Here is a 27,591-nt window from a genome sequence, read left to right on the forward strand (position 1 = left end):
AATATGTAATTAAGGGTGTTAAGTAAGGAAAAATATTTAAAAATCCCAAAAAATAAGCTTATATATTTCATTACTCGTTTTGTTCTATAACTTCTTTTATTTCGGGTCGACTGAGGTATGGAAATTCTCAAAGATCGATGACATGATTTTAATTGTGAAAAAAGTTCTTGCCACCCAATTGAACTTGTCAAGTTGGGTTACCTACCTATAGCAACATGTCTAAAAATAAAAAGATTCCAAAAAACACCTACTAGTATGTCTCTTTCCTAAACAACCTACGACTCAAAAGTAATTTAATGCGAACCTTGTGTGGCTTCATTTTTTTTTTTAAAAGAAGAGGATAATGTTACATGTGTTTCATAAGCACTAATTAATAGTATTTGTCCATCCTTTTTGAAACGTGTAAAATTACCTCAATGAATTTTGCATTATATATATGCCTCTTAAACCTTAGCCACTCACCACATATATCAATCATAACTTTAATTTTCTCTAAAAATGGCTTGCAATTACTCAACCGTCTCTCTTCCTTGTGTAGGAAAGGTAGCACTAGCACCAATTGAGTCACCAACTCTCAACACAAACCTAAATTACATTAGTAAATCTAATACAATTAAGACATTAAGTACTACTGTTTCGTTAGAAAAAGCTCCGATTATCGGGAAATTTGGAAGCTTTGGAGGAAAATTCGTAGGCGAAGTCCTCATTTCTCCGTTGGCAGAACTTGAGGCTGAGTTCAATTCGGTTTTGCTTGATCACGAGTTTAAGGTTAGTCGAAAAATCTTTCTTCGCGTATGTCCATTTTCCTTCTATTTTGATGTAAAAGTTGATATATAGTTAAGAAAGTGAATGTGCATGTTCAAGGCAAAAAATAAAAATGAAAATTATTTTTTTTTCTTTCGTTATATTCACCGATTTGTTGATCATAAAATATATGAACATGTATAGATGGAGTTAGTAAGTGCAATGAGGGATTACGTTGGACGTGAAACGCCTCTTTATTATGCCAAAAAGCTCACAGATTACTACAAGAACATCAACGGAGAAGGTCCTGAAATATATATTAAAAGAGAGGATCTGAGCCATGGAGGATCATACAAGATGAACAATGTTGTTGCACAAGCCATTTTGGCAAAACGGATGGGCCGAAAGACCGTTATAACTGCGACAAGTACCGGTCACCATGGTGTTGCAACAGCTGCTGTATGTGCCAAGTTTTCTCTAGATTGCACTGTTTATATTGGAACCAAAGATATGCTGAGAAAACCCTCAAATGTGCAACTCATGGAGTTGCTTGGAGCTCAGGTACTTATATTTTGTTTCCTAAATCAGTATTTATCTGCATTTGAACTTTCCCATGAAATCTTTGTACGTAGTTACATCCAAATTCGTTTATATTTTTATTTTAATCATTTAATATTACATGGATAGAAACTAAACAGAATAAAATACATATTTGAAGAGCAAAAAGGTTAAAATAGGCCTTTCTTTAAAAGTAAGATAAGATATAAGTTGAAAATCATGAAAAATCAATATAAATTTCTGTTGGAAAAAGTTTTAAGAATGTCACTTTCATTTCTTGAACAATAAATCTTTTTTTAATACATTTGTCTTTTTATTGTTCCAATAGATATCCAAATAGAAGGAATTAACTAAATATTATCGACTATTTGTGTATAGGTTAAGCCTGTTGATGGAGGCTTTCAGGCAGCAGCCTCAGAATCAACTAGGGGATGGATGGAAAACCTACAAACTGGCTATTACCTTTCTGGAACGGCTGTGGGCCCGCACCCAATCCCGACCATGGTCTGTGAATTCAATTCGGTGATTGGAAAAGAAACAAGGAGACAAGCAATGGAGAAGTGGGGTGGTACTCCAGATGTTTTGGTTGCTTGTGTAGGGACTGGTTGCAATGCTTTAGGTCTGTTTCATGAATTTGTAGGCGACAAACACGTTCGGATGATTGGAGTTGAGGGTGGTGGAGTCGGATCTAAGACTGACGAGTTACATTCGGCGAGTCTTGTAAGAGGTGAAATTGGTGTTTATCATGGAGCCATGTGCTATTTGCTACAAGATGAAGAAGGCCAAATCACAAAAACAAAATCTGTTGCTAGTGGGTGAGTGTTAGTTATTATTGGTTTAATTATTATTGCTTAGTCTTATTAGATCCTTAAATATTAATATGTACGTTTATTTGGCAGTTTGGAGTTTCCAGGAGTAAGCCCAGAACTAAGTTTTTTAAAAGATGCTGGCAGAATTGAGTGTTATTCAGTTACTGATAAAGAGGCTCTTGATGGTAAGCATATATAAGAATGGAAAATCCCCAAAATGTCCATTTTACCGCAACAAGTAAAAAGGAAAATGACAATTTTACCAAATCCGCCGAGCCCGACTGTTATAAATGTCAGGTGACGGTATTGCCAACCTATTATAAATAGCCACGTATCAAATTAATAATATGTTGTAAAGAAAATTCCATTGGAACTCACATAAATGTCGTCAAAACTCACAAAAATTTGGTCGGAACTCACAAAGTGTGTCGGATCTAAAAAATATTTTGCACCCCATGAGAACTTTGTATGCGTGGCTGCTTGTTGTAGGTGTACAATGCCGGGGTCTATTGGGTCCAAGAAATTTTAGATTAACATTTGAGGAACTTTGTGGTCAAATGGAAATTTTTTTGAAAGTAAAATGAACATTTGGGGATTTCCCATACAACAAAAACTACACTATACATAATACATATATACATTATAAGTGGTAGAAAATCTCTTCTAGTGCTTGAACCTTATTGCCTTTGTATTGATGAAATGCAGCATACAAAAGACTGTGTCGTCTTGAAGGGATAGTTCCAGCATTGGAGGCGTCTCATGCCTTCGCATATCTTGAAAAGCTTTGCCCTACGCTGCCTAATGGGGTGAAAGTTGTAGTTAACTGCAGTGGCAATGGGTACAGCGATGTCACTACAGTCGTCAACAGCATTCCTGTCAATGAAATTTGATATGCATAGTCGCGTAAAAATGTGTATACATGTATGAGATCCAAGCTGAACACGATGGTAGATACAGAAGTAATCTTATGTTCCAAACAAAAAACAATTGTTAGCAATAAACGTTCCGTTTGATTGTGAAAAGTAAAAGAAAATGATTAGTTTAGTTTGAATTAAACAAATATAAAACCATTGTTACTTAACTAACAAATAAGCAAAGATGCACGAAGTGTTCACAATTAATTTTTAGAAAAAAGTACAAAAAATGACATATCCTAAATGTGCTTAGATGAATAAGGTGACGATGAATCTGGTAAGGTTTAAAGACAGTCAGATCGAAAAGTTTACAAAATGACATTCTGACGAAGTTCTTAAACAGTTGGTCCGACAATAGCAGTTTTTCAGACCGTTGGGCCAACTGTTTATACATGCTGGAATATCTCTTCCTTTTTTTAGTTCCATCGGCTCGCACGATTTGTTGGAAAAGGAAAGGTCAAAATGGCCATTTTGAGGATTTCCCCAAAATTTTAAGATATATAAGAGCCTACACTTAAATAAACCTTTGTCTCGCAACACACGCAGGCGTTAAACATATTAATATAGCACGCGTACCTTGCTTTGGTTCCTCGTACATCTTTGCTGCGTCTTATTTTTTATTTCATCTCATGGGCTGTTTAATGACTTTTTTTGCGGACTTCTGGGCTGTTATAATCCAATTCCTTTTATTTTCATCTCATGGCCGGGCTGCAAATCTTCAATAACCTAACATAAATCAATAAAATAAATCAATGATCACCACATTAGTTCAAATCAATTAACTTCTAATAATTTCAACAAACTTGGATTTATTTATTTCAGTTGAATAAGATTTAATGCATCGTGACTACTGATAATTTTTTTTCTAAGGGATCACATCCTTTCTCATACATATATATCCCCAAGCCCTTTTAATTACGACCACTAATATCCCAAGTAGAGGTTACACAGCAACAACCATCACCTGTAAAAATCCCACATATTGCAAAGCTGTTGGTGGGGTCTGGGGAGGGTGAGATATAGACAACCACACATCTATCTCAAAGGACAAAGAGATTGCTTCAAGATACCCTCAGCACCTATAAAAATCCCACATATTGCAAAGCTATTGATGGGATCTAGGGAGAGTGAGATGTAGACAACCACACATCTATCTCAAGGGACAGAGAGATTGCTTCCAAGATACCCTCAACACCTGTAAAAATCCCACATATTGCAAATCTATTGGTGAGGTCGGAGGAGGGTGAGATATAGACAAACACACATCTATCTCAAGGGACAGAGAGATTGCTTCCAAGATACCCTCAGCTCTGGAAAAGACCTGCATCAAAGGCATGACATACAAAATATAAAGTATATTGTGATAGTGATGGTTTCAAAACTGTAGAACCATTGTTATACCAATAATGGTATAACAATATATCATTAGCAAACTACCAATAATCGAAACATGGTACCAAAGTATAATAGTAGTAGACAAAGTATCAAAGGAAGATAACGCCATTAGAAAGCTGACATGCAACAATTACTAGCACTCAAAGAAAAGCTACTTCCTCAAGAAAAACTAAGATGACTTTAACCCTCCCCCCTAGAGATCTTTAACCCTAATTCTACGTCTCTATGAAGCCCCATCCTTGACCATGTCCTAAGAAAGGTGAAAGTCTAGAAAATTCTGGCAAATCTGTTTATCCTTAGTGAGTTTGGGTTTGCCTATACCCCTCTTCCCCTCCATGGCAAGGGTTTCCACGGATCTAATCGGTGCTGTTATCCTCTTCACTTGTCCAAACCATCTCAATCTTTCCTCTTTAATCTTATCTGCAATACTAGTGACCCCCAACCTTTCCCAGATACTCTGAATTCTTATTCGGCCCAATCTCGTGTGCCAACACCTCCACCTAAGCATCCTCATATCTGCTACCTCCAACTTAAACATTTGTGTTTTCTTGATAACCCAACAATCTATTTCGTATAACATAGCCAGCCCAACTGTAACCTATAAATTTTCCCATTAATTTATTGGGAACATGTTATTACACAATACCCTGTAGTTGTTCTCCACCTACACCAATCTGCCCGGTTTAGCGTGTCACATCACTATCTATGTCCATATAGCTTTGTATAAATGATTCTAAATATTTGAACCTTGTTTTTGAGGTTAGAGTGGTCGCCAAATGGTTTAGCAATAGCTTTGTTTTAGGTTACCTTACCAATTATTGTGTGCTTTCTGCATATAAAAAAGTGGCCGCCAAATACTTTTCCGGTCACTTTGTAGCTTGTCAAATCAAGGGGGAAAGCTTGCATAAATATTGACTCATATTAAGTTCTTCAATTTCTTTGTCCAAACGGTTATTGATTGAACCAATGATTATCTTTATGTTGTTATTGATTAATCAAGAGGTTCCTTAAAATAGGGGATTTGTTTTTTGGAATTTTAATAATTTGCTGGAGAACAAAGTGAAACTAGTGTAAGGTTACATTAGAGAATGCATTAGGAGATTATCAAAAAATCCCAAAAGATTATTAATTGTTGCACCCAAGAAGTTTTATAACAAAATTTTGAAGATCATGGTATAGATGTGTGTTTCCTTACTAGTTACTGAATCAAGAAATATATACATATGTTCAAATAGTCGTGGTTGCAAGGTATGTTGATAAATGCGAGCTTGTTAAAGAGTTATTAGTTTTGTTTGGAAGCTTTAGCATTTAATTTCTCTTAAATTTTCTGTTGGTGATTTATTTGCCTGATTTAATGATTTATTCGTTGAGTTTTACTTGTTAAATTTTCTGCAATACAACCGGTGGGTTAAGCAAACGAAGAGCTTTAATTTTGAAAGAAAATCCGTTAGCATATTATGTTACATAGGGTTTTCGCGGGTTTTCACAACTCAAATGAGTTTTCATTTTAACCTGACCCTATATATATATATATATATATAGGTGAGATCAAATAAAAACTCATCTTAAAGATAAAACTTAAAAACTCCTAAAAATTATTTTTAACTTTTTTTTAAAAAAATTTTGAAGTTTCATTTTTTTTCCATTATTCTTATATATATATTGTTATTGATTCCAAAAAAAAACATTGCTGTAACCTTGTCGATGTAGTGCACATGTGTAATAGTGTGCATTGCATATATACAAAGTGTTGTATTGTATAGAATACAACACTATTGCACATATTTGATACAACACTATCGTATATATGCAATATAAGACTAATACGCACATCGAATACGCATTAGGTAGTATGTATAATACAACATTAACGCACATGTGCACTACATCGACTTTTATTTTATTATTTTTTTTGCATATAATACAACACTACTACACATATATAATACACACGCGCATTACAACAGTTTTTTTTTAATTTTTTCGAGTGAAGGGTAAGAAAATATAAGAATAATGGCAAAAACAGAAATTTAAAAATATTTTTTTATTTTTAATTAAAATAATTCTTTAAGAGTTTTTGAGTTTTCTCTCTAAAGATAAGTTTTCTCTTGATCCTTTCCATATATATATATATATATATATATATATATATATGGGAGATTTCAATTAAGAACCCCTTTGAGTTTTAAGAACTCGAAAGAACTTAGTGTAACGATTTTTTTTTTCGAATTTTTTTTACACATGCTTAATATATGTAAGTTACATTCACGTAAAAAAATTACAGAATTTTTTACGCACCGAGTCGACTTTTTACACATGTGTAACGGACGTAAAAGTTAGTGTAACCACTTACATATTTATTCTCTCTCATACTTTGACTTTTTTGCCAGATTTAATCTCAACCACATATTACAATCCATTTAATTTAATGTGTGGCCTAGAATTGCATTCTTAAGTTCTTAAAACTCAATATGGTTCTCAAAATATCACTCCCATATATATATATATATATTAGTTTAGGTTATTTTTATATAATTTAATAGTAAAAGTAGTGAGCCTTTTTTTAATTAAAATTGATGGGGTGGAAAAATTATTTACTAAAATGTGTGATTTGAAACCTATTTACTAAAATAGGTAATTCTCATTTATTCCATTATTTACTAATCTATTATAACTTTTTTCTTTTTCTTTTTATTTAATCAACCTATTATCATTATTTTTTTAGTTTTACTTTTTAATCAACATATTTAAGACGTTTTTTTAAATAATTAGTTATATTAAGCCTAAGTAAAATAAAAACAAAATAATAAGCTAAATAGAAATGAAATAAAAGTTCCAAAATATACTTAACAAAACTAATAAATTAATGCAAATGTTTTACTTGTCTTTCTTTAAATTAAGAAGTCAAGATAATTGAGTTTTCATTTAGCAAACAAACCTATAGCTTCTTTAGGGTTATGTTTAATATATAACTATTATTTAATAGTCTTGTTGAATTACAATATCTTTATTTTATTCTTTTTTTAATATACCTAGTTGTATTATTGCTTTAGGATAAAATGCGGATCTAATTCAGTAAAATTTATGAATATTCCTCCTAAAAACGATTTATATCATGATATGATTTTGAAAAAAAAAATTGGTCTTGTTATTTAAACACGTGATGCTTTTTTCTTGATTGATAACTAGGTTAGAGCCCGTGTTTCACACGGGTGAAAAATATAATAAAAATAAAAAATTGTTATATATAATACATTAATTATAAGTGAATTAACAATATATCATTTAGAAGTCAAGAAATTTAACAGAATAATTACTTAAGTGGAGTTGGCAAGCATTTTTAGTTTGAAACATGAGGTCTTGGGTTCGAGACTTGTATCACACAATAATTTATTTTTCAAAATTTTACAAAATGTTATCTTCATATGATGATGGTTGTATTTGAAGAGAGCATGCTCCATATTTTCGCGGGTTTTCACAACTCAAATGAGTTTTCATTTTAACCTGACCCTATATATATGTATATATATATAGGTGAGATCAAATAAAAACTCATCTTAAAGATAAAACTTAAAAACTCTTAAAAATTATTTTTAACTTTTTTTTAAAAAAATTTTTGAAGTTTCTTTTTTTTTTTCCATTATTCTTATATATATATTGTTATTGATTCCAAAAAAAACCTTGCTGTAACCTTGTCGATGTAGTGCACATGTGTAATAGTGTGCATTGCATATATACAAAGTGTTGTATTGTATAGAATACAACACTATTGCACATATTTGATACAACACTATCGTATATATGCAATATAAGACTAATACGCACATCGAATACGCATTAGGTGGTATGTATAATACAACATTACGCACATGTGCACTACATCGACTTTTATTTTATTATTTTTTTTGCATATAATACAACACTACTACACATATATAATACACACGCGCATTACAGCAGTTTTTTTTTAATTTTTTCGAGTGAAGAGTAAGAAAATATAAGAATAATGGCAAAAACAGAAATTTAAAAATATTTTTTTATTTTTAATTAAAATAATTCTTTAGGAGTTTTTGAGTTTTCTCTCTAAAGATAAGTTTTCTCTTGATCCTTTCCCTATATATATATATATATATATATATATATATAGGGGAGATTTCAATTAAGAACCCATTTGAGTTTTAAAAACTCGAAAGAACTTAGTGTAACGATTTTTTTTTTCGAATTTTTTTTACACATGCTTAATATATGTAAGTTACATACACGTAAAAAAATTACAGAATTTTTTACACACCGAGTCGACTTTTTACACATGTGTAACTGACGTAAAAGTTAGTGTAACTACTTACATATTTATTCTCTCTCATACTTTGACTTTTTTGCCAGATTTAATTTCAACCACATATTCCAATCCATTTAATTTAATGTGTGACCTAGAATTGAGTTCTTAAGTTCTTAAAACTCAATATGGTTCTTAAAATATCCCTCCCCAATATATATATATATATATATATATATTAGTTTAGGTTATTTTTATATAATTTAATAGTAAAAGCAGTGAGCCTTTTTTTTAATTAAAATTGATGGGGTGGAAAAATTATTTACTAAAATGTGTGATTTGAAACCTATTTACTGAAATAGGTAATTCTCATTTATTCCTTTATTTACTAATCTATTATAACTTTTTTCTTTTTCTTTTTATTTAATCAACCTATTATCATTATTTTTTTAGTTTTACTTTTTAATCAACACATTTAAGACGTTTTTTTAAATAATTAGTTATATTAAGCCTAAGTAAAATAAAAACAAAATAATAAGCTCAATAGAAATGAAATAAAATTTCCAAAATATACTTAACAAAACTAATAAATTAATGCAAATGTTTTACTTGTCTTTCTTTAAATTAAGAAGTCAAGATAATTGAGTTTTCATTTAGCAAACAAACCTATAGCTTCTTTAGGGTTATGTTTAATATATAACTATTATTTAATAGTCTTGTTGAATTACAATATCTTTATTTTATTATTTTTTTAATATACCTAGTTGTATTATTGCTTTAGGATAAAATGCGGATCTAATTCAGTAAAATTTATGAATATTCCTCTTAAAAACGATTTATATCATGATATGATTTTGAAAAAAAAAATTGGTCTTGTTATTTAAACACGTGATGCTTTTTTCTTGATTGATAACTAGGTTAGAGCCCGTGTTTCACACGGGTGAAAAATATAATAAAAATAAAAAATTGTTATATATAATACATTAATTATAAGTGAATTAACAATATATCATTTAGAAGTCAAGAAATTTAACAGAATAATTACTTAAGTGGAGTTGGCAAGCATTTTTAGTTTGAAACATGAGGTCTTGGGTTCGAGACTTGTATCACACAATAATTTATTTTTCAAAATTTTACAAAATGTTATCTTCATATGAAGATGGTTGTATTTGAAGAGAACATGCTCCATATTATGTTTGGTTCGGATGGTTTAAGAGTATGTTAGTTTTCGTCCTTATGGTTTGTCCAAATCAGCAATTTTAGCCAATAGTTTCAAATTTGCTATTTTCGTCCCCGTGGTTTCATTTCGCTTGCAATTAAACCCGAATTCACTAATTCTGTTAAGTTTGGTCATTAAATCCATCATTGTGCCCTTCACGTGAGGGGCAGTTTTGTCCTTTTTTCCCAAAATACACCCCAACCCCTCACGTGAGTGGGCTTGCGAATTAGGGCTGGGCTTATTTAGAAAGAAAAATGACAAAACTGCCCCTCACGTGAAGGACACGCTGATGGTTTTAATTACCAGACTTAACGGGATTAGTGAATTCGGGTTTAATTGCAAGTGAAATGAAACCACAGGGATGAAAATCGCAAATTTAAAACTATTGGACTAAAATCGCAGATATGGTCAAACCATAGGGACAGAAACCGCAGTTTACTCTTTTAATTAAAATAAAGTATAAAACGGAAATGGTTATTCCAAATGTGAAAGTGAAAATTCTTCGTACAAATTTCTATACTGAGTTTTAATTAAAAAATTAATAAGTAAAAAAAAGTTTAAAATGATCAGTTGATCCAAGAGAATAAAAAAACAATAATAATTGGTTGATTAGAAGAAGAAAGAAGGTATATTAGCTTAGTTATATAAAGGAATAAATGAAAGTACCATTTTGAAAAATACTTTTTAAATAATCTATTTTAATAAATATTTTTTTCACACCACCTATTTTGGTAAAAAGTAAAGTGATAGGCAATAATCATTCCTGAAGTTTATATCTTGAGCCAACCTATGGCTGACAATTTAATTAGACACGATACATGGTATGAACCTACATGATTTTAACAGGTATCGGGTATGATCTTAACAGGTTTCGTGTACTAAACAGCTAGTCACATATCGACCAGTTAATTTTTGTGTCTAAACAGTAAAATACCTGTTACCTGTTAAGTACCTGATTAGATTTTTTTACAAATAAAAATATAAAATAATATAATATGTTATATACCCCAAATAGCTAGCCCTAAATTTTTATACCAAACAATTAAAAACAGCGCATGCTATTCCAATCCAACATCAAGCAGACGACGCACAAACCCTTCTCCAATTCTCCCTCGCCGAATCTTCGATAGTCAGGTGGTTTCCCTCCACATCTCCGGTAGTCGTAGCCCTTATATTCTCCGGTCTACCTCTCAGCATCTCTGTTGTCCTGCAATCCGGCCTTCTCGCCGCTGCAGCGACGCCACAAGCCACCGAACGGCTGAGCCCTTCTCCGATTCTCCGGCAGGTTCGTTTGTTGTCGTGTATACATGGTATTAACATGTTTGTGTTCGGGTTTGGGATACATGTACACGATAAGTTTTTGGGTTGTGCACAGGTCTACATGTTTCGTGTTCATGTTTTATTATGTACGGGTATACACGATATGTCAGCCCTAAGCCAACTCTAAGATTTTTGAACCGACGCCCAAGATTTTTGAAGTTACTTATAAAATAGCAATCAATATATACACGAATACAACTAAATGTTTCAGACTTCAGTTATTCTATCTAAATGGTTATCGAACGGTGTGGGTGTGTTTTTCAGTTGAAATCGATAGAGCATGTGAACCAAATTCATTAAAATTTTCTTTCTGGTCTATCTAGTATTTAATTATGTTATAATAAGTGTATCTATTAAAATTTTCTTTCTGATCTATCTAGTATTGAATCGATAGAGCATGTGAACCAAATTCATTAAATAATTTTTTTTTTTCAAATTTTAATTCAATGTAATCTAAACTTTAATGTTTTGATGTAATCTAAACTTTTCTTTAATTCAATTTTATCCTCATATTCACATAAAAAAATATTTAATGTTTGCATTTAAATTGTTTTGAATGCCTTTTCCAAGATGATTTCCATTTTGGTTTTCTTTTTGTCCTTAAAAAGTTGTTATCATCAAACATAAAACTTAATTTGTATGTGAAGAACATGTTATAAACTTCAGGAATGATTATTGCCTATCATTTTCAAAGTCGTATTCAAAGTCGTGTGCCATGAAAATTATGTTTTCAACTTTTCACTAAAAAAATATATATAGAATTCGAATGGAGTATATAAGTTAAAGTCGTATGCCCAGACAGAGAGAACCATTCATTAAGAAGTGGGCCCACACGATTTTATTTTCATGACAAAAAGGTTGGTCATTAAGAAGTGGACCCGTACGATTTTATTTTCATGACAAAAAGGTTGGGCCCGTCTTGAATGAAAATAATGTAAACACACTTATAATCACTTAATTAAGCACGATTTATGAGAGCGCAAATTTACCAATTTTCTTTTTAAAAACAAGTCAGAATGAAATTGTGCACGGTTTATAGATCATTTAAGATTTCTCTTACTACTTGTTTTCAAAATTTAATTCCTGAAAGGATGTTTTTAGTGAAACTTTTTAAAGTTTTACAATCCATATTATCCTTGACCCTGAGTACAAGATTTCCGGGATCAAGAAACTAGCAAACAAATACTGCAAGCGAAAGTTACTTCTACATAATTATTTTGTTGGTTAATCATCTTTAGTTAAACGAGTTGTTTTAACTTAAATATCTTTAGAGTGAGGACCATCCCGAAAAGCATTACACACACATGTATATTTGAAAAACATTCAGGCATGCTAAGGTGATCGGGCTGGAAGCCCTCGCCCTCCCAGCTGGCTCTGATCAAGTTGTGCTAACATTAATTATAAACACATCAACCAAGTTAGAGTCGTATTATAAGAGTTATTGTAATCAGGGCCTAACTGAGATCTATTCATGCCTTCAAGTGTTCCAGATGGAGCATTCATGTACAAAAGAGAAGACTTGCGACAACAGTATTGTGGTAAACCGACGTCTTGGCATGGTGAGAAAGTATAGAAAACCTAGTATATACGCACAAGTATCCTGAAGGCAAGATGAGGAGAAGAAGAGAAAGAAGAAGGCAAGGACCATAAGACTCTGATATCATATAGAATAATGAAAACACCCCGTAAGCTATTATGATTATTAATTAGCTATATATAAATATACAATGAAGATGATTACAAGTGAAACCCGATGAAATAATATCTATTACACATGATACCAATAAACCTTGATAATATCTTCTCTCTAATAAAGCGAAAACATTTGTTTTGGTATTAAGTGGTTTAGCAACAAAACTCGTACTTTCTATTTTTTTTAACTTCTTGTACTCGTATCCTATAAGCGAATTCACTCAACAAGATAGATTGGGTGACAAATGAACTACATAGACCTTAATGAAAACTGGTTTAAGTTTAATTATGTAAAACTACTTGCAACCCAATTGAGGTTGTCATGTTGGCTTACTAGTTATAGCACAAACTGTCTAAAAATGAAAAAATTCCAAAAATTACACCTATTATTAAGTCTCTTTCCTCTACAACCTACTTCCAAAAAATATATAATGCGAACCAACAGACCAGATAACCTTGTGTGGTTTTCATTTATCTTAAAGAAAAGGACAAATATCACATGTGTTTCAGAAGCTGTAGTGTCTGTCTGTCCTTTTTTAAAACGTGCAAAATTACCTCTATGAATTGCATTATATATATGCCTCTAAAACCTTAGCCACTCACCACATATATCAATTACAACTTAATTTTCTCTAAAAATGGCATGCAATTACAAAACGTTTTCTCTACCTTGTGTTGGAAAGGTGGCACAAATTGAGCCACCGACTCTCAACACAAACCTAAATTACGTAAGTAAATCAAATACAATTAAGACATTAAGTACTACTGTTTCATTAGAAAAAGCTCCAGTTATCGGGAAATTTGGAAGCTTTGGAGGAAAATTCGTAGGCGAAATCCTCATGTCTCCGTTGGCAGAACTTGAAGCTGAGTTCAATTCGGTTTTGCTTGATCATGAGTTTAAGGTTAGTTGCAAAATCTTTCTTCATGTATGTCCATTTGCCTTCTATTTCGATGTAAAAGTTGATATATAGTTAAGAAATGGAACGTGCATGTTCAAGGCATAAAATATTAATAAAAATTGAACGTTATGTATTTTTTTTTTTCTTTTCATTATATTCATCGATTTCTTGATCATAAAAAAATATTGAATATGTATAGATGGAGTTAGCAAGTGCAATGAGGGATTACGTAGGACGTGAAACGCCTCTTTACTATGCGGAAAAGCTCACAGATTACTACAAGAACATCAACGGAGAAGGTCCTGAAATATATATTAAAAGAGAGGATCTGAGCCATGGAGGATCATACAAGATGAACAATGTTGTTGCACAAGCCATTTTGGCAAAACGGATGGGCCGAAAGAGTGTTATAACCGCGACAAGTGCCGGTCACCATGGTGTTGCAACAGCTGCTGCATGTGCCAAGTTTTCTCTAGATTGCACTGTTTATGTTGGAACCAAAGATATGCTGAGAAAACCCTCAAATGTGCAACTCATGGAGTTGCTTGGAGCTCAGGTACTTTTGTTTCCCAAATTAGTATTTATCAAAAAGTGAAGTTTCCCGTGAAATCTTTGTAGTTACATGCAAATTTGTTTATATTTTTATTTTAATCATTTAAAATATAACATGGATACAAACTAACAGTATCAAACATATATTTGAAGAGCTAAAAGGTTAAAAGGACCTTTATTTTTTATAAGTAATATATAAGTTGAAAAATAAGAAAAACACAATTTCAAACCATTAATGCAAATTCAACCACAAAATAAATTTATGGTGGAAAAGATGATATAAAAAAATGTCATTTTCATTTCTTTAACAACAAATCTATGTTTAATACACTTGTCTTTTTTTTTTCTTCAATAAATGTCCAAATTGAAGGAAACAATTAACACTATTGACTATTTGTATATATAGGTTAAGCCTGTTGATGGAGGTTTTCAGGCAGCAGCCTCAGAATCAACTAGGGGATGGATGGAAAACCTACAAACTGGCTATTACCTATCTGGAACAGCTGTGGGCCCGCACCCAATCCCGACCATGGTCCGTGAATTCAACTCGGTGATTGGAAAAGAAACAAGGAGACAAGCAATGGAGAAATGGGGTGGGATTCCAGATGTTTTGGTTGCTTGTGTAGGGACTGGTTGCAATGCTTTAGGTCTGTTTCATGAATTTGTAGGCGACAAACACGTTCGGATGATTGGAGTTGAGGGTGGTGGAGTCGGATCTAAGATTGACGAGTTACATTCGGCGAGTCTTGTAAGAGGTGAAATTGGTGTTTATCATGGAGCCATGTGCTATTTGCTACAAGATGAAGAAGGCCAAATCACAAAAACAAAATCTGTTGCTAGTGGGTGAGTGTTGGTTATTATTGGTTTAATTATTATTGCTTAGTCTTATTAGATCCTTAAATATTAATTTGTTTCTTTTGCAGTTTGGAGTTTCCAGGAGTAAGTCCAGAACTAAGTTTTCTAAAAGATGCTGGCAGAATTGAGTGTTACACAGTAACTGATCAAGAAGCTCTTGATGGTAAACATATATAACAAAGACAAATACATAAGTGGTAGAAAATCACGGTGTATAAGATCAAATACAAACAAATGTTTATGTAAGAATCGTATAAATAACTAGAGTAATTATATTAACAATCGAGTGATTACTATTACGTTATAGTTTTTGAACTAGAGTAGTTATTATTACGCTACTTCATTTTGTTATAAAGTTTTAATAATTAATCTAGTTAAAAATTATAACATAGTAATAATTACTTTAGCGTTAGCATAGTTACTCAAACTATTTATACGTTTCTCACATTAAGATCTATTTGTACCGGATCACAACTTGAAAATCACTACTTAGTTGCATTATCATATTTCTTGTAGTCCGTGAACCTTATAATCTTTGTATTGATGAAATTGGTAATTCTCATTTATTCCTTTATTTACTAATCTATTATAACTTTTTTCTTTTTCTTTTTATTTAATCAACCTATTATCATTATTTTTTTAGTTTTACTTTTTAATCAACACATTTAAGACGTTTTTTTAAATAATTAGTTATATTAAGCCTAAGTAAAATAAAAACAAAATAATAAGCTAAATAGAAATGAAATAAAAGTTCCAAAATATACTTAACAAAACTAATAAATTAATGCAAATGTTTTACTTGTCTTTCTTTAAATTAAGAAGTCAAGATAATTGAGTTTTCATTTAGGTGCTGTTTGTTTTTGCAGACATAAACTGTCTGCAAGCTGATTTCATCTGTTTTCATGTCTGCAACTGAAGATGTGGTCTGAAGATCTGCAAGCTGAAAATATAAGACTGTTTGTTTTTATAAGCTGATACTGTCTGCATAATTGTCAAACTTATCTCACAAGATAGAAGTCATTTATTCAAGTTACATAGAAAATATAATAATAAAATTGTGGCGGCGGACGGTGGGTAGTGGCGATGGATGGTGGTGGTGGACAGTGGGTGGTGGTAATGGACGGTTTTGGTGGGTGGTGGACGGTGGTAGTTGACGGTGATGGCGTCCGACAGTGGGTGGTGGTGGTGATGAACGGTTGTGGTGGGTGGTGGACGGTGGTGATTGGTGGTGGCTGTGATGGATGGTGGTGGTGGTGGTGGTGGCGGACGATGGGTAGTGGTGGTGGATGCTGGTAGTGGCGGCGGACGGTGGGTAGTGGCGGTGGATGGTGGTGGACGGTGGCAGTGGGGGGTGGTGGTGGTGGCGTACGGTGGGTGGTGGTGGCGGACGGTGGTGGGAGGAGTGGATGAGAGGGTGGCTTCAAAGGGATAAGAGTATGATTTTTTTGCGAAGATGTTTTAAGCAAGATTTCTTTGCTTTTCTTTTAAGATGAAAGAAGATAACTTAAGATCTGTTTTAAGAAAAAAAACAAACAGTCTTCAAGGGTAATGTCTGCGCGTGTGCAGACATTAGCTCCCTTGAAGATGTTTGAAGAAAAAACAAACACCCCCTTAGCAAACAAACCTATAGCTTCTTTAGGGTTATGTTTAATATATAACTATTATTTAATAGTCTTGTTGAATTACAATATCTTTATTTTATTCTTTTTTTAATATACCTAGTTGTATTATTGCTTTAGGATAAAATGCGGATCTAATTCAGTAAAATTTATGAATATTCCTCCTAAAGACGATTTATATCATGATATGATTTTGAAAAAAAAAATTGGTCTTGTTATTTAAACACGTGATGCTTTTTTCTTGATTGATAACTAGGTTAGAGCCCGTGTTTCACACGGGTGAAAAATAGAATAAAAATAAAAAATTGTTATATATAATACATTAATTATAAGTGAATTAACAATATATCATTTAGAAGTCAAGAAATTTAACAGAATAATTACTTAAGTGGAGTTGGCAAGCATTTTTAGTTTGAAACATGAGGTCTTGGGTTCGAGACTTGTATCACACAATAATTTATTTTTCAAAATTTTACAAAATGTTATCTTCATATGAATATGGTTGTATTTGAAGAGAGCATGCTCCATATTTTCGCGGGTTTTCACAACTCAAATGAGTTTTCATTTTAACCTGACCCTATATATATGTATATATATAGGTGAGATCAAATAAAAACTCATCTTAAAGATAAAACTTAAAAACTCCTAAAAATTATTTTTAACTTTTTTTTAAAAATTTTTTTGAAGTTTCTTTTTTTTCCATTATTCTTATATATATATTGTTATTGATTCCAAAAAAAACCTTGGTGTAACCTTGTCGATGTAGTGCACATGTGTAATAGTGTGCATTGCATATATACAAAGTGTTGTATTGTATAGAATACAACACTATTGCACATATTTGATACAACACTATCGTATATATGCAATATAAGACTAATACGTACATCGAATACGCATTAGGTGGTATGTATACAACATTATGCACATGTGCACTACATCGACTTTTATTTTATTATTTTTTTTGCATATAATACAACACTACTACACATATATAATACACACGCGCATTACAGCAGTTTTTTTTTTAATTTTTTCGAGTGAAGGGTAAGAAAATATAAGAATAATGGCAAAAACAGAAATTTAAAAATATTTTTTTATTTTTAATTAAAATAATTCTTTAAGAGTTTTTGAGTTTTCTCTCTAAAGATAAGTTTTCTCTTGATCATTTTCTATATATATATATATATATATATATATATATATATATATAGGGGAGATTTCAATTAAGAACCCCTTTGAGTTTTAAAAACTCGAAAGAACTTAGTGTAACGATTTTTTTTTCGAATTTTTTTTACACATGCTTAATATATGTAAGTTACATACACGTAAAAAAATTACAGAATTTTTTACGCACCGAGTCGACTTTTTACACATGTGTAACGGACGTAAAAGTCAGTGTAACTACTTACATATTTATTCTCTCATACTTTGACTTTTTTGCCAGATTTAATTTCACCCACATATTCCAATCCATTTAATTTAATGTGTGACCTAGAATTGAGTTCTTAAGTTTTTAAAACTCAATATGGTTCTTAAAATATCCCTCCCTTATATATATATATATATATATATATATATATATATATATATATATATATATAGTTTAGGTTATTTTTATATAATTTAATAGTAAAAGTAGTGAGCCTTTTTTTTTAATTAAAATTGATGGGGTGGAAAAATTATTTACTAAAATGTGTGATTTGAAACCTATTTACTAAAATAGGTAATTCTCATTTATTCCTTTATTTACTAATCTATTATAACTTTTTTCTTTTTCTTTTTATTTAATCAACCTATTATCATTATTTTTTTAGTTTTACTTTTTAATCAACACATTTAAGACGTTTTTTTAAATAATTAGTTATATTAAGCCTAAGTAAAATAAAAACAAAATAATAAGCTAAATAGAAATGAAATAAAAGTTCCAAAATATACTTAACGAAACTAATAAATTAATGCAAATGTTTTACTTGTCTTTCTTTAAATTAAGAAGTCAAGATAATTGAGTTTTCATTTAGCAAACAAACCTATAGCTTCTTTAGGGTTATGTTTAATATATAACTATTATTTAATAGTCTTGTTGAATTACAATATCTTTATTTTATTCTTTTTTTAATATACCTAGTTGTATTATTGCTTTAGGATAAAATGCGGATCTAATTCAGTAAAATTTATGAATATTCCTCCTAAAAACGATTTATATCATGATATGATTTTGAAAAAAAAAATTGGTCTTGTTATTTAAACACGTGATGCTTTTTTCTTGATTGATAACTAGGTTAGAGCCCGTGTTTCACACGGGTGAAAAATATAATAAAAATAAAAAATTGTTATATATAATACATTAATTATAAGTGAATTAACAATATATCATTTAGAAGTCAAGAAATTTAACAGAATAATTACTTAAGTGGAGTTGGCAAGCATTTTTAGTTTGAAACATGAGGTCTTGGGTTCGAGACTTGTATCACACAATAATTTATTTTTCAAAATTTTACAAAATGTTATCTTCATATGAAGATGGTTGTATTTGAAGAGAACATGCTCCATATTATGTTTGGTTCGGATGGTTTAAGAGTATGTTAGTTTTCGTCCTTATGGTTTGTCCAAATCAGCAATTTTAGCCAATAGTTTCAAATTTGCTATTTTCGTCCCCGTGGTTTCATTTCGCTTGCAATTAAACCCGAATTCACTAATTCTGTTAAGTTTGGTCATTAAATCCATCATTGTGCCCTTCACGTGAGGGGCAGTTTTGTCCTTTTTTCGCAAAATACACCCCAACCCCTCACGTGAGTGGGCTTGCGAATTAGGGCTGGGCTTATTTAGAAAGAAAAATGACAAAACTGCCCCTCACGTGAAGGACACGCTGATGGTTTTAATTACCAGACTTAACGGGATTAGTGAATTCGGGTTTAATTGCAAGTGAAATGAAATCACAGGGATGAAAATCGCAAATTTAAAACTATTGGACTAAAATCGCAGATATGGTCAAACCATAGGGACAGAAACCGCAGTTTACTCTTTTAATTAAAATAAAGTATAAAACGGAAATGGTTATTCCAAATGTGAAAGTGAAAATTCTTCGTACAAATTTCTATACTGAGTTTTAATTAAAAAATTAATAAGTAAAAAAAAGTTTAAAATGATCAGTTGATCCAAGAGAATAAAAAAACAATAATAATTGGTTGATTAGAAGAAGAAAGAAGGTATATTAGCTTAGTTATATAAAGGAATAAATGAAAGTACAATTTTGAAAAATACTTTTTAAATAATCTATTTTAATAAATATTTTTTTCACACCACCTATTTTGGTAAAAAGTAAAGTGATAGGCAATAATCATTCCTGAAGTTTATATCTTGAGCCAACCTATGGCTGACAATTTAATTAGACACGATACATGGTATGAACCTACATGATTTTAACAGGTATCGGGTATGATCTTAACAGGTTTCGTGTACTAAACAGCTAGTCACATATCGACCAGTTAATTTTTGTGTCTAAACAGTAAAATACCTGTTACCTGTTAAGTACCTGATTAGATTTTTTTACAAATAAAAATATAAAATAATATAATATGTTATATACCCCAAATAGCTAGCCCTAAATTTTTATACCAAACAATTAAAAACAGCGCATGCTATTCCAATCCAACATCAAGCAGACGACGCACAAACCCTTCTCCAATTCTCCCTCGCCGAATCTTCGATAGTCAGGTGGTTTCCCTCCACATCTCCGGTAGTCGTAGCCCTTATATTCTCCGGTCTACCTCTCCGCATCTCGATTGTCCTGCAATCCGGCCTTCTCGCCGCTGCAGCGACGCCACAAGCCACCGAACGGCTGAGCCCTTCTCCGATTCTCCGGCAGGTTCGTTTGTTGTCGTGTATACATGGTATTAACATGTTTGTGTTCGGGTTTGGGATACATGTACACGATAAGTTTTTGGGTTGTGCACAGGTCTACATGTTTCGTGTTCATGTTTTATTATGTACGGGTATACACGATATGTCAGCCCTAAGCCAACTCTAAGATTTTTGAACCGACGCCCAAGATTTTTGAAGTTACTTATAAAATAGCAATCAATATATACACGAATACAACTAAATGTTTCAGACTTCAGTTATTCTATCTAAATGGTTATCGAACGGTGTGGGTGTGTTTTTCAGTTGAAATCGATAGAGCATGTGAACCAAATTCATTAAAATTTTCTTTCTGGTCTATCTAGTATTTAATTATGTTATAATAAGTGTATCTATTAAAATTTTCTTTCTGATCTATCTAGTATTGAATCGATAGAGCATGTGAACCAAATTCATTAAATAAATTTTTTTTTCAAATTTTAATTCAATGTAATCTAAACTTTAATATTTTGATGTAATCTAAACTTTTCTTTAATTCAATTTTATCCTCATATTCACATAAAAAAATATTTAATGTTTGCATTTAAATTGTTTTGAATGCCTTTTCCAAGATGATTTCCATTTTGGTTTTCTTTTTGTCCTTAAAAAGTTGTTATCATCAAACATAAAACTTAATTTGTATGTGAAGAACATGTTATAAACTTCAGGAATGATTATTGCATATCATTTTCAAAGTCGTATTCAAAGTCGTGTGCCATGAAAATTATGTTTTCAACTTTTCACTAAAAAAATATATATAGAATTCGAATGGAGTATATAAGTTAAAGTCGTATGCCCAGACAGAGAGAACCATTCATTAAGAAGTGGGCCCACACGATTTTATTTTCATGACAAAAAGGTTGGTCATTAAGAAGTGGACCCGTACGATTTTATTTTCATGACAAAAAGGTTGGGCCCGTCTTGAATGAAAATAATGTACACACACTTATAATCACTTAATTAAGCACGATTTATGAGAGCGCAAATTTACCAATTTTCTTTTTAAAAACAAGTCAGAATGAAATTGTGCACGGTTTATTGATCATTTAAGATTTCTCTTACTACTTGTTTTCAAAATTTAATTCCTGAAAGGATGTTTTTAGTGAAACTTTTTAAAGTTTTACAATCCATATTATCCTTGACCCTGAGTACAAGATTTCCGGGATCAAGAAACTAGCAAACAAATACTGCAAGCGAAAGTTACTTCTACATAATTATTTTGTTGGTTAATCATCTTTAGTTAAACGAGTTGTTTTAACTTAAATATCTTTAGAGTGAGGACCATCCCGAAAAGCATTACACACACATGTATATTTGAAAAACATTCAGGCATGCTAAGGTGATCGGGCTGGAAGCCCTCGCCCTCCCAGCTGGCTCTGATCAAGTTGTGCTAACATTAATTATAAACACATCAACCAAGTTAGAGTCGTATTATAAGAGTTATTGTAATCAGGGCCTAACTGAGATCTATTCATGCCTTCAAGTGTTCCAGATGGAGCATTCATGTACAAAAGAGAAGACTTGCGACAACAGTATTGTGGTAAACCGACGTCTTGGCATGGTGAGAAAGTATAGAAAACCTAGTATATACGCACAAGTATCCTGAAGGCAAGATGAGGAGAAGAAGAGAAAGAAGAAGGCAAGGACCATAAGACTCTGATATCATATAGAATAATGAAAACACCCCGTAAGCTATTATGATTATTAATTAGCTATATATAAATATACAATGAAGATGATTACAAGTGAAACCCGATGAAATAATATCTATTACACATGATACCAATAAACCTTGATAATATCTTCTCTCTAATAAAGCGAAAACATTTGTTTTGGTATTAAGTGGTTTAGAAACAAAACTCGTACTTTCTATTTTTTTTAACTTCTTGTACTCGTATCCTATAAGCGAATTCACTCAACAAGATAGATTGGGTGACAAATGAACTACATAGACCTTAATGAAAACTGGTTTAAGTTTAATTATGTAAAACTACTTGCAACCCAATTGAGGTTGTCATGTTGGCTTACTAGTTATAGCACAAACTGTCTAAAAATGAAAAAATTCCAAAAATTACACCTATTATTAAGTCTCTTTCCTCTACAACCTACTTCCAAAAAATATATAATGCGAACCAACAGACCAGATAACCTTGTGTGGTTTTCATTTATCTTAAAGAAAAGGACAAATATCACATGTGTTTCAGAAGCTGTAGTGTCTGTCTGTCCTTTTTTAAAACGTGCAAAATTACCTCTATGAATTGCATTAAATATATGCCTCTAAAACCTTAGCCACTCACCACATATATCAATTACAACTTAATTTTCTCTAAAAATGGCATGCAATTACAAAACGTTTTCTCTACCTTGTGTTGGAAAGGTGGCACAAATTGAGCCACCGACTCTCAACACAAACCTAAATTACGTAAGTAAATCTAATACAATTAAGACATTAAGTACTACTGTTTCATTAGAAAAAGCTCCAGTTATCGGGAAATTTGGAAGCTTTGGAGGAAAATTCGTAGGCGAAATCCTCATGTCTCCGTTGGCAGAACTTGAAGCTGAGTTCAATTCGGTTTTGCTTGATCATGAGTTTAAGGTTAGTTGCAAAATCTTTCTTCATGTATGTCCATTTGCCTTCTATTTCGATGTAAAAGTTGATATATAGTTAAGAAATGGAACGTGCATGTTCAAGGCATAAAATATTAATAAAAATTGAACGTCATGTATTTTTTTTTTCTTTTCATTATATTCATCGATTTCTTGATCATAAAAAAATATTGAATATGTATAGATGGAGTTAGCAAGTGCAATGAGGGATTACGTAGGACGTGAAACGCCTCTTTACTATGCGGAAAAGCTCACAGATTACTACAAGAACATCAACGGAGAAGGTCCTGAAATATATATTAAAAGAGAGGATCTGAGCCATGGAGGATCATACAAGATGAACAATGTTGTTGCACAAGCCATTCTGGCAAAACGGATGGGCCGAAAGAGTGTTATAACCGCGACAAGTGCCGGTCACCATGGTGTTGCAACAGCTGCTGCATGTGCCAAGTTTTCTCTAGATTGCACTGTTTATGTTGGAACCAAAGATATGCTGAGAAAACCCTCAAATGTGCAACTCATGGAGTTGCTTGGAGCTCAGGTACTTTTGTTTCCCAAATTAGTATTTATCAAAAAGTGAAGTTTCCCGTGAAATCTATGTAGTTACATGCAAATTTGTTTATATTTTTATTTTAATCATTTAAAATATAACATGGATACAAACTAACAGTATCAAACATATATTTGAAGAGCTAAAAGGTTAAAAGGACCTTTATTTTTTATAAGTAATATATAAGTTGAAAAATAAGAAAAACACAATTTCAAACCATTAATGCAAATTCAACCACAAAATACATTTATGGTGGAAAAGATGATATAAAAAAATGTCATTTTCATTTCTTTAACAACAAATCAATGTTTAATACACTTGTCTTTTTTTTTTCTTCAATAAATGTCCAAATTGAAGGAAACAATTAACACTATTGACTATTTGTATATATAGGTTAAGCCTGTTGATGGAGGTTTTCAGGCAGCAGCCTCAGAATCAACTAGGGGATGGATGGAAAACCTACAAACTGGCTATTACCTATCTGGAACAGCTGTGGGCCCGCACCCAATCCCGACCATGGTCCGTGAATTCAACTCGGTGATTGGAAAAGAAACAAGGAGACAAGCAATGGAGAAATGGGGTGGGATTCCAGATGTTTTGGTTGCTTGTGTAGGGACTGGTTGCAATGCTTTAGGTCTGTTTCATGAATTTGTAGGCGACAAACACGTTCGGATGATTGGAGTTGAGGGTGGTGGAGTCGGATCTAAGATTGACGAGTTACATTCGGCGAGTCTTGTAAGAGGTGAAATTGGTGTTTATCATGGAGCCATGTGCTATTTGCTACAAGATGAAGAAGGCCAAATCACAAAAACAAAATCTGTTGCTAGTGGGTGAGTGTTGGTTATTATTGGTTTAATTATTATTGCTTAGTCTTATTAGATCCTTAAATATTAATTTGTTTCTTTTGCAGTTTGGAGTTTCCAGGAGTAAGTCCAGAACTAAGTTTTCTAAAAGATGCTGGCAGAATTGAGTGTTACACAGTAACTGATCAAGAAGCTCTTGATGGTAAACATATATAACAAAGACAAATACATAAGTGGTAGAAAATCACGGTGTATAAGATCAAATACAAACAAATGTTTATGTAAGAATCGTATAAATAACTAGAGTGATTATATTAACAATCGAGTGATTACTATTACGTTATAGTTTTTGAACTAGAGTAGTTATTATTACGCTACTTCATTTTGTTATAAAGTTTTAATAATTAATCTAGTTAAAAATTATAACATAGTAATAATTACTTTAGCGTTAGCATAGTTACTCAAACTATTTATACGTTTCTCACATTAAGATCTATTTGTACCGGATCACAACTTGAAAATCACTACTTAGTTGCATTATCATATTTCTTGTAGTCCGTGAACCTTATAATCTTTGTATTGATGAAATGCAGCATACAAAAGACTGTGTCGTCTGGAAGGGATAGTTCCAGCATTGGAGGCATCGCACGCCTTCGCATATCTTGAAAGGCTTTGCCCTACGCTACCTAATGGAGTAAAAGTTGTAGTTAACTGCAGTGGCAACGGGTACGATGATGCCACTACAATTGTCAATAGCATTCCTGTCGATGAAATTTGATATGTGTAGTAGCGTAAAAATGTGTACACATGTACGAGATCCAAGCTGAGCATGATGGTAGAAATAAAAGTAATCTTATGTTGCAAACAAATACACAGTGCGTTTGATTGTGAAAAGTAAAATATAACGATAATATTAGTTTGAATTAAACAAATTATGTAAAACCTAATTGAATTTGACTAAGAAACATGAAACACAAAGATACAAGGAAAAAACAGCAATTATCTCAAGATTCGGATTTGATAGCATTATTTACAATTTGACTACCATTTACACTAGCAAGCCACTTTCACATAGCCTTATTTAACACATGTAAATGATGGACATCCAACAACCGGCCGATCCAATCTAGCATCTTGTTTGTTAACAATTTTTAACCAAATAAAACTTGTTGCGTTATATTTTTTATTTAATCTCTTGTGCTGTTTAATGACTTTATTTGTGGGCTCGTGGGCTGTATAATCAATTCCCTTATTTCTTTTGTCATCCCACGGGTTGGAAAGCTGCAATAACTCAATTTTAATCAATGATCACCACGTTAGTTCAGATCAATTAACTACATATAATTTCAGCTAATTTAGATTTTTTTTTTCTTAAATTTAGTTAAATGTAATGCATATATTTTTTTATGAGGGTACGTAACATGCATCCTTTCTCATTCATATCACAAGGGGGCGAATTAAGCCTTGCTTTCTTAACACATAAAATCAGTGATTGCCTAGGTGAAAGTATTCAATGGTATTTGTAACACCCTAGGCAAACCCACATCAGTCGAGTTGTGGATAAAAGAGATTCTTAATTGGTTCATAAGTAAATACCTCGCCTCTTAATCACCAACGTGTTTTGGATTTAATGCTAGTGGACGAGAGGAGAGCTCCATAGTTAAGTGCGCTTAGGTGAAAATAATACTAGGATGGGCGACCTCTTGAAAAGTGTCCACATGACAACAAAAAACAATTCCGTGAGCTTCCCGTGGACAAAGTAGACAATATTAATGGTACGAGAGGCCGGATGTTACGTTCGGCCTCTTTGAGATTGTTTTTGATCTCGGTTCTTAGGTACAAAGGCATGATAGGCAGTTGTATTTAAAGTCGTTCACTTGCCACTAGAAACAACGCCTTCATTGGTTATACTTTCTTTATCGCTTGGCATGATGAATGGTGATTAGATTTTTGTTTTGTGTTAGTAGGATCTTTTTCTTAAGGCTTTGATACTATAATAAAATTATTATGGCATTATGGCAAAAGAAGTAACCAAAGAAGATGGATTCGTATATTGATATTGTTCATATTGATTCCATTAGAGATCATCCCTATCAATACAAGGGCGCTAAACACAAAAGACCTTAATTTAAGGCAAGCTAACAGGAGAAGATGAAGGTAAGAAAATAAAAGAAACAAATCGTCCAAAAATAAATAAATCATCTTCTCTGTATATGCCACAATCTTAGTTAGGATCGGGCTCTATTGGAAGAAAGGAATGGCACGATCCATACGAAATTAATACCGTAAGAACTAGTAGTTTCGTGTTTTTTTTAAGTCCAGTAACTTCTATTTATTTATTTCAATTTTCATTTTGTGACTTTTTTAATAGTAATTTTTTAGTAGTATTTTATTTTTGTTTTGTTTAATTGTTAAAATTATTATTTTTAATGAAAAAAATATTCAACTAATTTAAAAACAATGATTAAAAAGTTATTAATATTGTTTATGACCACTTAAATTATTACTATGACTAAATTTCACGCATGTGTTTTGTAACATTAATACAATCATGGAGGTATTCACCGCAATTTTGATGACATGAGAACGGTACGTAATAACAAGAGGATAACTCATGAGTTCACACTTCAATTGTTGTAGTTTCTTTTAAATTTACGTGGAGAATAGTATTGATCAAAGCGCTTCTACTCTAGTAAAATTAATGACAGGGTTCCTCACCATTACTTTGAAGGTTCGAACCCAATAGTGGGCATTGTTAATAATTCAAGTAAAATTAATGGGTGTGCGATTAGGCCGTTTTAAAAAAGACAACTAATGATGGATTATAATTTTTTTACGCGTACTACATTTTTATGTCTATCAAAGTGATTTTATCGGGT

General features: G+C 31.9%; 3 protein-coding genes across 3 annotated transcripts; all 3 read left to right on the plus strand.

Moving 5' to 3' along the window:
• The first annotated feature begins 498 nt into the window (after positions 1 to 498).
• LOC143611647 (tryptophan synthase beta chain 1-like) lies at positions 499 to 3,001 on the plus strand. The gene is made up of 5 exons (XM_077085826.1): positions 499 to 768; positions 949 to 1,305; positions 1,681 to 2,117; positions 2,202 to 2,296; positions 2,817 to 3,001. The coding sequence occupies exons 1-5, from the start codon at positions 499 to 501 to the stop codon at positions 2,999 to 3,001; spliced, it is 1,344 nt and encodes a 447-aa protein (XP_076941941.1).
• Positions 3,002 to 13,564: 10,563 nt separating this feature from the next.
• On the plus strand, positions 13,565 to 15,440 carry LOC143611656 (tryptophan synthase beta chain 2, chloroplastic-like). Its single transcript, XM_077085832.1, has 4 exons — positions 13,565 to 13,829; positions 14,026 to 14,382; positions 14,785 to 15,221; positions 15,302 to 15,440. Exons 1-4 carry the CDS (start codon positions 13,566 to 13,568, stop codon positions 15,408 to 15,410), a joined length of 1,167 nt encoding a protein of 388 aa, XP_076941947.1. The 5' UTR covers position 13,565; the 3' UTR covers positions 15,411 to 15,440.
• Positions 15,441 to 23,084: 7,644 nt separating this feature from the next.
• Positions 23,085 to 25,599, plus strand: LOC143611662 (tryptophan synthase beta chain 1-like). The gene is made up of 5 exons (XM_077085842.1): positions 23,085 to 23,348; positions 23,544 to 23,900; positions 24,303 to 24,739; positions 24,820 to 24,914; positions 25,306 to 25,599. The coding sequence occupies exons 1-5, from the start codon at positions 23,085 to 23,087 to the stop codon at positions 25,488 to 25,490; spliced, it is 1,338 nt and encodes a 445-aa protein (XP_076941957.1). The 3' UTR covers positions 25,491 to 25,599.
• The last annotated feature ends 1,992 nt before the right edge of the window (positions 25,600 to 27,591 follow it).

Source organism: Bidens hawaiensis, unplaced genomic scaffold (genome assembly GCF_021521415.1).
Source record: "Bidens hawaiensis isolate Kalapana, Puna unplaced genomic scaffold, B.hawaiensis_p1.1 tig00002236_1, whole genome shotgun sequence".
In the NCBI taxonomy this organism is placed as follows: Eukaryota; Viridiplantae; Streptophyta; class Magnoliopsida; order Asterales; family Asteraceae; genus Bidens; species Bidens hawaiensis.